This window comes from Fukomys damarensis, unplaced genomic scaffold (assembly GCF_012274545.1).
Source record: "Fukomys damarensis isolate Sample0158 unplaced genomic scaffold, DMR_v1.0_HiC HiC_scaffold_9, whole genome shotgun sequence".
NCBI classification, from domain to species: Eukaryota; Metazoa; Chordata; class Mammalia; order Rodentia; family Bathyergidae; genus Fukomys; species Fukomys damarensis.
This window is the reverse complement of record NW_022900921.1, coordinates 27,342,547-27,354,774: the sequence shown is the minus strand read 5'-3', so window position 1 is coordinate 27,354,774 and position 12,228 is coordinate 27,342,547. Positions and strand designations below refer to the sequence as shown.

The following is a 12,228-nucleotide window of genomic DNA, read 5'->3' as shown; positions in this document are numbered from 1 at the left end:
TTTTTTTTTTTTTTTTTTTTTTTTTTTTTGTGCCACTGGGAACCAAACCCAGTCTTGTATATTCTAAGCAATACTTTTTTTTTTGAGATTGGGTCTCACTATGTAATTCAGATTGGCCTTGGACTCACTGTAGCACAGGCTGGTTTCAAACTTGCCTCAGCCTTCTGAATGCTGGGATTACAGGTGTGTGGCATCACACTTGGGCCTGCAGCTCTAGTTTTCATTTTTTCAGATCTTTACATTTTACATGGGTCTCTGAAAGTTTTAGAACCAGAAGGGAGTTCTGCTTTCTAGGCAGATAGTGTATCTTCACCTCTATGTCTACAAGACCTGCCACTAAGTAGAGATACAGATACATAGTTTGGTATCTTCCTTTTAAACCCATTTGAGGCCTAGAGAGGAGTGCATGCTTTTCAGGTAGTTGCCACATTGTAGGTGACTGGGTTATAGGAGGCAGAGTACGGGATTCCAGAGGCTGAAGAGGAAGGTTCCTGCAGTGAATTCGGGAATGGGTTTGTATAGCAATACTTACAGCGTGTGACTGGGTGAGGGGTGTGCAGACAACTCAAACACAGGAGAGGCAAAGCCTCATCCTGTCTCCTGGCTTCTCTCACCCCAGACCTGGAAGCAGAGGCCAGCCTCCCAGAAAAGAAAGGGAATACCTTGTCTCAGGACCTCATTGACTATGTGCGCTACATGGTGGAGAACTATGGGGAAGACTATAAGGTGAGATGCTCAGGCCTGGCAGAAGGAACTGCTGGGACTGATTGGGAAGGCAGTGCTGGACTATCCATGCTCTGATCTACTTGCCTAGTACATGTTTCCAGACACTGGGTAGAAAGAAAGGGAGCGATTTTAGGAAATGAGTCCCTCACAGGGATTTAATATGAACAAGAGCAGGGGGATAGATGGAATGGCCTGTGGTTCATATCCCATTCAACAAGTATGTTGTAAAAAAGCACTTGGACTATTTGTCATTTCAATTATGATAGGATTCTCAGAAAGTCCATATTTGGGTGTTTTAAACACTGAAAGATCTGGCCACTGTGGCTGTTCCCAGGTAGGATTAGTTGACTGTGGATCAAGCATGAGCTCCTTGGCTACTCCAGCTCCTATGTAGCCTACTGGATTCTTGAGTTTGCCTGGTCGATCCCAAAGGGCATTTGTACCTTTTTCCTCAGCTCAGTGCAGAAGGGTTCCATATACACTGTGGCTTTTGAGGTAAAAAATCTGGGTATCAGTAATAGGAAGCGATTTGCCCAATTCACATGGAGCTAGGATTTGAACCTCTTCAGTCACCCTTCTCCCTTCTTAGGCCATGGCCCGGGATGAGAAGAATTACTATCAAGATACCCCGAAACAGATTAGGAATAAGATCAACGTCTATAAGCGTTTTTACCCAGCGGAGTGGCAATCCTTCCTTGATTCTTTGCAGAAGAATAAGATGGAGGTTGAATGACTAGGCTGAGGCCTCCTCCTGGACCAAAGAAGCTTGAGCCAGCATTTATGACAAGTAGGGTGTGTGGCTTCAGATGAGGCTGACTTATTCTGTGGAATCAGGTTATACACATACACGCACACGCACACACACACACACACACACACACACACACACATCCCCTTGGCGAAGCAACAGTCTTTGAAGTGATAATTGAATTTGCAGCAATCTTCCTGCCTTAGACTCCTGAGTGCTGGGATTACGGATGTGTGTCAGCATGCCCAGCTCTGAGATGCCATTTTTCGGGGTGGGATGGGGATTGAACATGGGCCTTGCACGTGCTAGGCAAGCACCTCTACCATGGACTTTTATCCCCAGCCTTCCAATTTATATTCTTTTGGGGCTTACAGAAAAGCCAGAACTTAGTGTTTTCAGAGTGGACACTTTATTTGAATATAGTCTCTATATAATAAAACCAAGGATATTTTATTTCTCTGATGGATTTGTATTTACCGTTCCCACCCAAGCCCTTGGACTGCATCAGCAAATACCAACCGTGTCAGGGCAAAGAGGCCTTCCAGCTTAGCAGCATGTGCCACATTCACATGCCTTTGTAGGTGCAGCCTCCTTTCTCTGCAGTTGCCCTCTGCCTTGATTTCCTACAAGTTCTGTTTACCCTCCAACAGATGCTTGCTGGGAATCTGGGCTGCCTATAATGGCCTGCCTTGCAAGTGCTAGTTCTACCCAAGGCCAGCTGCGGCTTCATTGCCAGATGGTGAGGAGCCAGCTCTGGTCTGTCGTCCAAGTGACGTGCCATCTTGCTTTTTTGGATTGCTTGTGTTGGGTTTGGCTCAAACCTGCTTTGCGGGACTGGTGGACTGCTGTGTACCACTCCGTGTGCCGTGCACTGGCTCTATACCATGTGGCCATCCTTTGGAGCCAGCTCTTCCTGATTCAGTGGCATGTGAGGATATGATACCAGTTTCACATCAGGTTCATATGGAAGGTGTGGGGTGGACATGTTCTTAAGTCCTGATACTGTATTCCCATTAACCATGTACAAACACTCACTCCCATGGATTGTCAAGGTGGGCTCCCTTGTTGGATGTAGCCTTAGACTCCGGCAGTGGTGAGCCATAAGCACCAAAAGCAGTCTTCAGGATCTAGGCTGTGAGAGCTGTCCAGGGCCTGTTAATTTGGCTCACCACAAAATTTCAAATTCAGGCCTTTGACTGAGTTTCCCCCTTACCTAGTTTCCTTTGCTGACTTTAGGAAGCCTTTCCTCCCACAGTTCCTTGCTCCCAGCTGCTACGTGTCCTATAGTTGTCCCCTCCCTGCCAGCTTCTCTGTCAATATCATAGCCATAGTTTTGTTTTTGTTTTTTTTTTTTTTTTTTTATGTACTGGGGATTGAACTCTCTGGTCCTTGTGCTTGTGAGGCAGATGGTGGAACCATGAGCTAAATCCCCAGCCCTTTCTTAAATTAAAAAAATATATATATTTATTTTATTTTTCTAGTACCAGCAATCAAACTCAGCACTTTGTGCTTGCCAGGCAGGTACAACATCCAGAGTGCTGGGATTACAGGTGTGTACCACTGAGTCTGGCTCCTACTGTCTTTTAATTCGCTTGATATTCCCTGCCCAAGACTAAGCTATAGGGGAGGAAACTTGCCTGGGAATCCTAAGCCTGGTCCAGGTACTTGGGGAATGCTTGTGGAATTTTCCACTTGTATGGCTCTGGACTCTTTCTGACTTCCAGAATGGGAGCAGTTGCTTCCATTTCACAGCTTCTAGCTCTGGCCTCATCAGAATTTTTTTTTTTTTTTGGTTTTTTGAGACAGGGTCTCACTATATAGTGAGAGTGACCTGGAACTCACTATGTAGCTCAGGCTGGTCTCGAACTCAAAGCAATCCTCCTGCCTCAGCCTCCCGAGTGCTGGGATTACAGGCGTGCGCCCACACCCGGCCCCCATCAGAATTTCTAAAGGATGGGAGAAGGTACTAAGGCTAAAGCTGATATTCCTGCCTGTCCCACCCACATGAGTGTGTAACACATACTGATTCATGGTGCAGTTAGGACCCAGGACACTAGGGTTAAGGGTGTGTGTGCTATCCACCCTAAGTAGCCTGGAAAGAGCTGTTGTCGTCCCTTATTGCTTTGCTACCTTCTGTCCACCATGAATCATTTCTCCTCTGCAATACCACCCTGACTTAGAGCTAGCCAAATATGGACTGAAACCTCTACAAACTGAGCTAAATAAATCCTTTAATTTGTGGGTTGTGGGTATTGGGTCTCAGCAACGAGAGAAGTAATTAGGACACTTTAAGTACACATAGTGGAATTCTTTATTCTTTGTTTACCTCCCCCTACTAGCAACTTCAAAAATTGTACTACAGAATATTCATTAGACAAAAGGCAGATCTTAATTCAGAAAAGGTCCCATTTCCAACTATCAGTGCTAGTTCCAAAGATAACCTCTGAGCACTGGAGAAAAAGTAGAGTTCACAGAACAAAGATGGCAAAGTTTTCTCACCTTCCAAAGACAAGATGAAAAGCTGCCAGCAAAGTTTCAAAGGCTACTCTAAAACTCAAATTATTCCTTAAATATTAAATATAAAAGCAGGAAAAATTCCTTCTTACTGTAGAAAGTGAATTGGCTTCTCAAGCTGTAATTCCATTCTGATAGCCTAAGGCTGTACCTGGCTGTACTTCCAAAGATCACATTTATTTCTGGACTTGGGAGCTTCCTACCTGCTACCTCAGTGCATGTCTCTTCTTACACTGGCCAAAGTGTGGCACCAAAGCATGCTGGGTCGATGTCAAATAAAGGCACACGATTTATTCTCAGTTAGAAAGCAAGCTGAATGGGATAGTGCCTTTCAAAAAGTTCATTTGTGGGCCAGGGAATTTAGCTCAGTGGTGCCACTCCTGCCGGAGTTCTATCCTTGGTACTGCAAAAAACAATAAGAAACAAGTCCCTTTTGTGGCTGGTCATTATTCAGTGGCCCCCGACAGACAAAAGGCTCCTTTGGCCTATACTAATAAGTATCAACACAGAGACAATCTTAAAAAGTGGCTGATCACTGTGCAGATTCATGGAATGTGCACTGCAGAGAATTCCATAAATTCATTCCAATTTTGTTTTTGCTGAGGAATGGTCCAGGAAGGCTGACGTGCCCAAGGCCATACTATTGGCTGGTCTATTCTTTTTTGGTTTTTTGAGACAGGGTCTCACTATGTAGCCCAGGCTGGTCTTGAACTCACAGTAATCCTGCCTCAGCCTCCTGAGTGCTCGGATTACAGGCATGCGACACCACGCCTGGCTGGTCTGCTATTCTTGACTTTTGGATTCATAGAATTTTTGTGTGTGTGGTGGTAGTACTGGAGATTAAACCCAGGGCCACTGAGCCATAACTCCCATTTTATTTATGTTTTTATTTATTTTTGTTTATTGAGAAAAAGTCTTACTATGGCTGGCCTTGAACTTGCTGCAGTCTTCAAGCTTCACCTCCTGAGTGCTGGGATTACAGGTGTGTGCTACCATCATGCCCAGAACCCTTTTAAAATTGTGAGGCAGGGTCTAAGTAGCCCAGGATGGCCTTAAACTTTCATTCCTGCCTCAGCCTTCCAAGTTGCTGGGGTTACAGGTGTGAGCCATGATCAACTCGTGATGAAATTATTTTTTACCTGGATTTACATGACGGAAATCTCTCCCAGTCATTTGTTATCTACCTAGAAGAGATCTGTGTGTCTCCAACATTTGGGACTAGGGCAGTTTTAAGTTGTGGATCATTGTGAAGTAATGATCTTAATTACACTCTCAAAGGTCCCCTAGGGGGCACTACAGCTTTGACTCCATTGACATCTGTAGGTTATCTCAATATTATTCATGAAGCTTGCTATTTTTCTCAAAGTTCCACATTTTCTGTGACAATCTCCTGGTGTTTTGATTACAGCACCTAGAAACAGAACTAGAACTTTGGCTGGTTCCTTTGATAAATACATAAATAAATAAAACACAGTTCTGAGTCCAACTCCCAGCTCTAGCTGACAGTCTTATTCCCAGAGACTTGAGCTCCTTCCTTCCCCAGACTTATGTAAACATGGGCATTGGCACAGTTAGTATAAGAGTAGCAGTCTGCCTCCAGATCAGGGGGAAGACCCAAACTTCACCCTTTCTTTTGGTGGATAAACTGTACTTACTCTGTATTCAAGAGATGTGGGCAGACCAGGTCTTAAAAACTGGGAGGTATTTGGCAAGCTCCTTGCTAAGGTCTCTGGGTTCACCCCTAGCACTCTGTATCTCCATAGCTGGCAGTTACAAAAAAACATGGAAACCTCCCTTTAAAAATGATGGCCCTGGGGCCAGAAAGGCAGACTGAACAAGGCCACAAGCCAGTTAGGCAGAGCAGGGGCTGGAGGACAACGTAGGACTGGGAGCAAGGGCTCACTTCATACCACCGAGAACCTGCCCACCTGAAAAGGGCATGAAGTCATCAAAAGTAGACCAGGAGACCTGAAGCCTCTAGGGGTACTTATGACCTCTACTGATTCTTTAACCACTGAGACCTGCAGGGAGGGGACGACTAAGCCCACTGAGCATGTCACTGTGCAGGTAAGAGAAGAGAAAGCTGGACCCACATTCTAACCTGGAAGGAGCTACTCTATCTTCCCCCATTCTCTGCCTCCCCACCTCCCTGCTTCAGCCTCATGGCCACCACACTAGCAAGGGTTCTGTATGGTTCTTGGCCTTGCTCTTGAGAAGGTAAGGATGACAAGTGAAAAGTGCTGTCATGTGGCTTTTGCCCTGGGCTCAGGCTGGTGTTGAAGCAGAAGGCAGTGGAACCAGAGCTAGGCAGAGAGTAGGCAGACCCAGCCTAGGAGAGAAGCTCCAAGAGTAGTTTCCAGATGTGCACGGTGCCAGGTTCTTCAAAGTTAGATCCTGCAGGGGCGATGCTGGCCGCCAAGAGGAAAACCTCCCGCTGGCTGTCAATGGCCTGCAGCCCCAGCTCCTGCTGCAGCTCCACCACACTCATGGCTTCACTCAGGTCCTGGGGAGAACACATAAGTCAGTGGGAGCACAGCTGATTATGCTTCTGACACTCTGTCTCCCTTGTCATCCATGAAATCCACTCTTCTTCAGCCACCCCAGTGAGTATTAGGGCCCAGGTTCCCAGAAGCCCCTTGTGGACCCCTAGGAATAACACCAGTGCTCTCCTTCATCCAACTCCTTTGTACCAACTTTTTATTGCATCACCAGCCACTGTGGTAAGCATTGTGATAGGTACTCATATATCTAGTCTCTGAGTTTTACATCCACACTTAACTAAAGAAGTTGGTTCAGGAAGGCACAATCATTTAGCCTAGATAACAGTGATAAGTTGCAGAGTCAGGTTCCAAACTCAGATTGATTTAATCCCCAAGCTTTGACCTTTACAAGAATTCCTGCTCAGTTTCCTAAACTCAGTAGTGGAGGGGTCATATACAACACCCTAGAAACTAGCTAGAAGAAAGAAAAGCCACTACCCAGGATGGCTGGTGATGGAGCATTTTAATTTTAACCCTGGCCCAAGATTAAAATGATTCTTCTTGAAGTAATTCATAGAATTTGGGGATCTTAGGTGTCTCCTGTACATTCAAAGATGCCATAAAGAAATTATAAGGCTAGGCTTATGCCACACAACTGAAATCCCAGTACTCAGGGGTCCAAGGCAGGAGGATCTCCAAAGTTCCTGGACAACTTGGGCTATACAGCAAACTCAAGGGAAGCCTGAATGTGAGATTCTCCTTCAAAAAAACCTAACTTAAAAAATAAATAGAGCCAGGGTCAGGGATTTAACTGAGAGGTTCTGCCACGTGCCTCTCAAGCGCAGGGTCCCAAGTTCAATCCCCAGAACCAAAAATAAATAAATTAAATAAATGAATAGAGCCAGACACAGTAGCTGAGGTGGGAGGAATGTGAGCTGAAGTACAATTTCAGGAACACAGCGAGACGGCCTCAAAAAAACAAGGGCTGAAGGCTGGGCGTGTTGGTGCACACCTATAATCCCAGCACTCTGGAGGCTAAGGCAGGAGGATCAGTTCTACTGCCTGCCTTGCAAGCACAAGGGCTCGAGTTCGATCCCTGGTACCAAAAAACAAAATAAAACAAAAAAGTCTGTGACCTAGGTGTTATCTTCTGTAGGTACAAATTTGTTGTGAATTGTAAATAGGATCATATGACTCATTGTCCAAATCAGGGTACTTCTAAGGTTCAAAGAGGGTTGTATTAATAGTTACACCAGAAAAACAGGCATAAATGGGCACTGTCCCAGGTAGACTAGGACATATAGCCATTGTATTTATAAATAACTGTCAAGTGTCTCTTGAAGAAGGGCAGGGGGAAATTGAGGTCAAAGACACAGCTTGTGCTCTCTTCAGTAGCACAGACACACAGCTCTCTAAGCCAAGTTGTAAAAATGTCCCATGGCTCTCAGAGACACACAGACATAGGCCACGGGGAATACGACAGGCTCAATACTGTGGCAGTTTCCTTTTATATGGAAGACGGCACTTTAGTTTTGCAAGGCTGAAAGTTGTTGGGCCCAAGGGAGCCCAGAGATATGGGCTGATGGTTAAGAGCAGGAACTTTAGGGTTGGAAATGTAGCTCAGTGGTAGGACTCCTGCATAAAGTCCCTGGGTTTAATCCCCAATCCTGCTTAAAAACAAAACAAACAAATGGCAGAAACTTTTAGGAAAATCTGAGTTTGAGCCTTGGCTTTGCCAAAGTTGTGACTTCAGAAATCGAGGATAACAGTTAGTTATTTATTCATTACTGGGGATTGAACTCAGGACTTTCACACCAAATTGTATCATGACTGTCATGTTGTCTAGAACACTAAACACACAAAAGAAATACTACTTAACCTGTTCTTATCATTTTAGCTGTCTGGCCTAGAGCAAGAAGTTGCAAGGACATAGCAGAGTGGAAAAGGTATAGGTTTTGGAATCAGATATCACAATTCCACTGCTCCCAAGGTGTACAACCTCACTTAGATTACACACCCCTCTGAACTTCAGTTTCCCCACCTTTAAAATAGGAACCACATCCCACATCTTATAAGGTCACTAGAAGCCTGATAAGGACCACTCTTCAAAATCATACCTGGTATATATTATTTCTCTCACCTCTCAAGTGTGACAAAAGGATAGCTAGGGAGGCAGAGAAGAAATAAGACAGAGGATGGGATGAGAAAAAAGTATAAATAGAAGTGGGGCCACTATCTTAGACAAGCTCTCCAGGCATGGGCCAAGCCAAATTCCTCTGCAGTGTTCTTTGCCCCTGCCCAGGATTTTTTTAGTAGAAGTCCGAATGGCTTTAGTCAGCCTCCTAAGGCCTCACCTGCTTGTTGGCCACTATGACGACAGGCAGGTCAGGGTCCTTGTCTAGCAGCTTGCGCAGCTCCTGTCGGGCCCAGGGCAGCCGCAGCCGGTCAGCTGAGTCCACCATGAACACTAGTACATCCACCTTATTCACAAACTCCTTCCAGTAGAAGCGCAGGTTCTGTCTGCCACCAACTGAAGAGAGGTCAGATGCCAGTTCAGAGCCACTCTGGGCCTGACTCTTTATGCTTAGCTTTAACCCACCCATTTCCAGTGTCCCAAGGCTCCAGCAGCCAGGGACAAGGAAAGGACAAGGTTCTGAGCTAGGACCAATCAGAGTGGAGTCAATCAGACCTGAGTTTAGGTCTCACTCTGTAGGCCTGGTCTCTTAGGGCAAGTTGCAGGCTTTATGCATTAGTTCGCTCTCAATGAACTCACTCAATAGGCTGTGGTAAAATTCAGGGCCGGAGATTTAGCTCAGTGGTACTGCCAACCTGCCTCACAAGTACAAGGTCCTGAGTTTGATTCCCAGTACAAAAAAAAAAAAAAAAAAAAAAAATTCAAAGGTACCACATGCTTCACAAAACCGGTGTACAGGTGTTCTAGCTGGCTGAGCAGGACACTGGGTCCAGCAGACCCATCCTTGAATTTTCTACTGTGAATTGTACTTTAGTGTAATAGTAGCCAGCTGTGTCTCAATACCTTTCCCTGAGGGATACAAGGAGCAATCACTGTGTTTACTAACTTGGTATAATGAATGGCAAAGTGTGTGCACCTGTGCCAAAGTGGCAAACCAGGGATTTTACCCATGTTCTGCTCCATCTAACTGGTTTTGCATATGTTTACCCAAGCATCAGAGGGTCCAATAGATCCACAACAATCCAGGATGTTAAAAAAAAAAAAAAAAAGTTTTGATTTATCTAGTAGAAGTATCCCAGTTCAGGAAAACGGCACATGAAAAACCAGATGTGCAAGTTTTGGAGGAGGTCAAAAGTGAATCAGATTATTCATGCATGGATGATGATGATCCGTTATGGTAAAATACGTGCTTTCATAACAGAGGAATGGTGTGGGTGTGTGATGACAATGATAATGATGATGACTTTGACAGTGAACCAAAGTTCCTGTGATAGTGAAATGGAGCAAGAATCAACTGATACAGACACAGGTAATGCAGACCTCCTTGATTCATATAACAAAGAAAATAGCAGTGTGAGCACATATTTGACTAGTCAGAAATGTTGCAAAATGCCCAGGTGACCAAATGGAATGAGTCAATGTTAGAACTAGGTCTGAAAATATAGTGAGGGTCTTGGCAGAGGTGAAACATATTGGACAGAATGCCAGCACTAACACTCAATCTTGGAAATTGTAACAGACGAAATGCTACAAGATGCTGTTAAGTACACAAAGGCTGAAATGCAAGTAAAACATTCTGTATGCATCAATGGCCATATTAAAAAATGTATTTATGACGCCTTACTAGCTGAACTGAAAGCATTCATAGGTCTGCTGTACTTAGCAGGGATTTCTCTTGGTAATCACAGGAATGTAAAAGACTTATGGAAAAGCAGTGGGTCAAAAAATGGCATAAAAATGTATGCCTTTGTAGATGCAGACACATTATACTTTCAATTTATTTATTTTATTTTTTGAGATAGGATCTCACTGTATACTTCAGGCTGGCCTTGAACTCATGGCAACCCTCCTGCCTCAGCATCCCAAGTGCGAGGATACAGGCATGCACCACCACACCTGGCTATACTTTCAATTTAGACATTTATCCCGGAATTCAGCCACCAGGTCCTTATTTGTATACTAATAAACCAAATGATGTTGTGAATAGAATTGTTGCTCCCATCTCCCAAACTAATCAGAATGTGACATTTTACAATTGGTGTAATAATTGCCAATTGATATTACATTTGCTAACAGAGAACAAGTTGATCACTGTAGGAACTGCAGCAGAAACAAAGCAGAAATTCCAAATGAAATGTTGCAATTTCAAAACAAGGAAATGTACAGTACAATCTTTGGATTTCAGAAAGATTTACATTGGCCTCTTATATGGCAAAGAAAAACAAACTGGTACTGCTGATGTCAACATTGCACCATGATGGAAATATTGATAGGTAAATCTCAACAAAATGGAAGTCTGAGATGGAAACTTTCTACAACAAAACCGAAGATGAAGCAGATGTTGTTACACAGCAATTATGATGTCACTCGAAACACAAAACATTGGCCAATGATTGTGTTTTACTTGATCCTAAACGTGTGCATAGTTTGATAGTTTACAAAGAAAATAACAAGTGTAAACTATCAGAGAAATTTTCTTAGAGGCTTGGGAGTGGAACTCATAAGAGATAATTTACAGCATAGGAAAAGCAAAATGTTTCTGCCTAGGGAACTATGCAAAAAAATTGTGGAGCACACTGGTGAGCTCACAGGTGAACAGGCAGCCACAGCATCACAAAGACCTACTATGTCAACAGGAAAACCAAAAAGATGGCAGCTGTCCTATAAGAAAGGACAGGAAAACAAACATACATGCTTTCAGTGTGATACTTGTTTATGGAACATGCAGTTGTCCTGTGTGAAGACTACCTTGGGTGTGACAGTTGAAGCAAAGATTATTTCTGTGGTAGACTTGTTTGTGTTTACATTGTAGTTCACACAGGTTTTTATATCTCATGTTATCTTTTAGGTTTTATAAGCAAGTAAAGAGCTGATGTGAAAATGTTGACGTCTATTCTAAGCACTCATTATATATGATATTTTACTAATATCTTATTTCCTAGCTAAGTGTATGTTTTAGAATATAGTAGGAAGCTTTTAACAAAACAGGAAAAGAACAGAGGTATGGCCTGCCACATAGGAAAGGAAAGCTAAGCACAAGAATGGCCTGCCACATAGGAAACGAAAGCTAAGCACATGTCCTTTCAGTATGAGACGTGCGCATGGAACATGCAGTTGTCGTGTGTGAAGACTGCCTTGGGTGGGACAATTGAAGTTTATTTTTGTACTACAATTTTTTGGGGGTGGGTGTTGAACTCAAGGACCTTGTGCTTGTCAGGCAGTCATGGTACCACTGAGCTACAACCCCAGCTCAGAAAGCAATACGTGTATATGGAACATGCTGTTGTCATGTGTATAGACTGTGCTTTAGGTGTGATAACTGAAGTAGAGGTTTTCTTCTTTTCTTTGGTACTGGGAATTGAACTTGGGTCCTTGCACTTGAGGCAGACAGCAGACTCCCTAGCCCTGAGATTTTTTTCTTTGTACAGTGCTTTTGGTGTTTTCTTTGTAGTTCATAAAAGAATTTTTGAGCCAGGGATTTAGCTCAGTGGTTCTGCCACCTGCCTCATAAGCACAAGGTCCCAAGTTTGATCCCTGGTAGCAAAAAAAAAAAAAAAAAAAAAAAA

At 43.8% G+C, this 12,228-nt stretch overlaps 2 protein-coding genes across 3 annotated transcripts in view; one reads left to right on the top strand and one right to left on the bottom strand.

Annotated features, from left to right (window-relative positions):
• Nop16 (NOP16 nucleolar protein) overlaps positions 1–2,044 on the top strand; it is a 4,983-nt gene extending 2,939 nt beyond the window's left edge. The window contains exons 4-5 of one of the 2 annotated variants that reach the window (XM_010622129.3): positions 620–726; positions 1,316–2,044. In XM_010622129.3, the coding sequence (XP_010620431.1) occupies positions 620–726; positions 1,316–1,459 (251 nt within the window). In that variant the 3' untranslated portion in view covers positions 1,460–2,044. The remainder of the gene's footprint in view (positions 1–619; positions 727–1,315) is intronic. The other variant, XM_019207219.2, reaches the window with a different exon arrangement.
• Positions 2,045–4,917: 2,873 nt separating this feature from the next.
• Arl10 (ADP ribosylation factor like GTPase 10) overlaps positions 4,918–12,228 on the bottom strand; it is a 14,269-nt gene continuing 6,958 nt past the window's right edge. Inside the window, exons 4-5 of the mRNA XM_010622305.1 lie at positions 8,823–8,998; positions 4,918–6,491 (exon numbers count right to left, since the gene is read on the bottom strand). Coding sequence (XP_010620607.1) covers positions 6,318–6,491; positions 8,823–8,998 — 350 coding nt within the window. The 3' untranslated portion in view covers positions 4,918–6,317. The remainder of the gene's footprint in view (positions 6,492–8,822; positions 8,999–12,228) is intronic.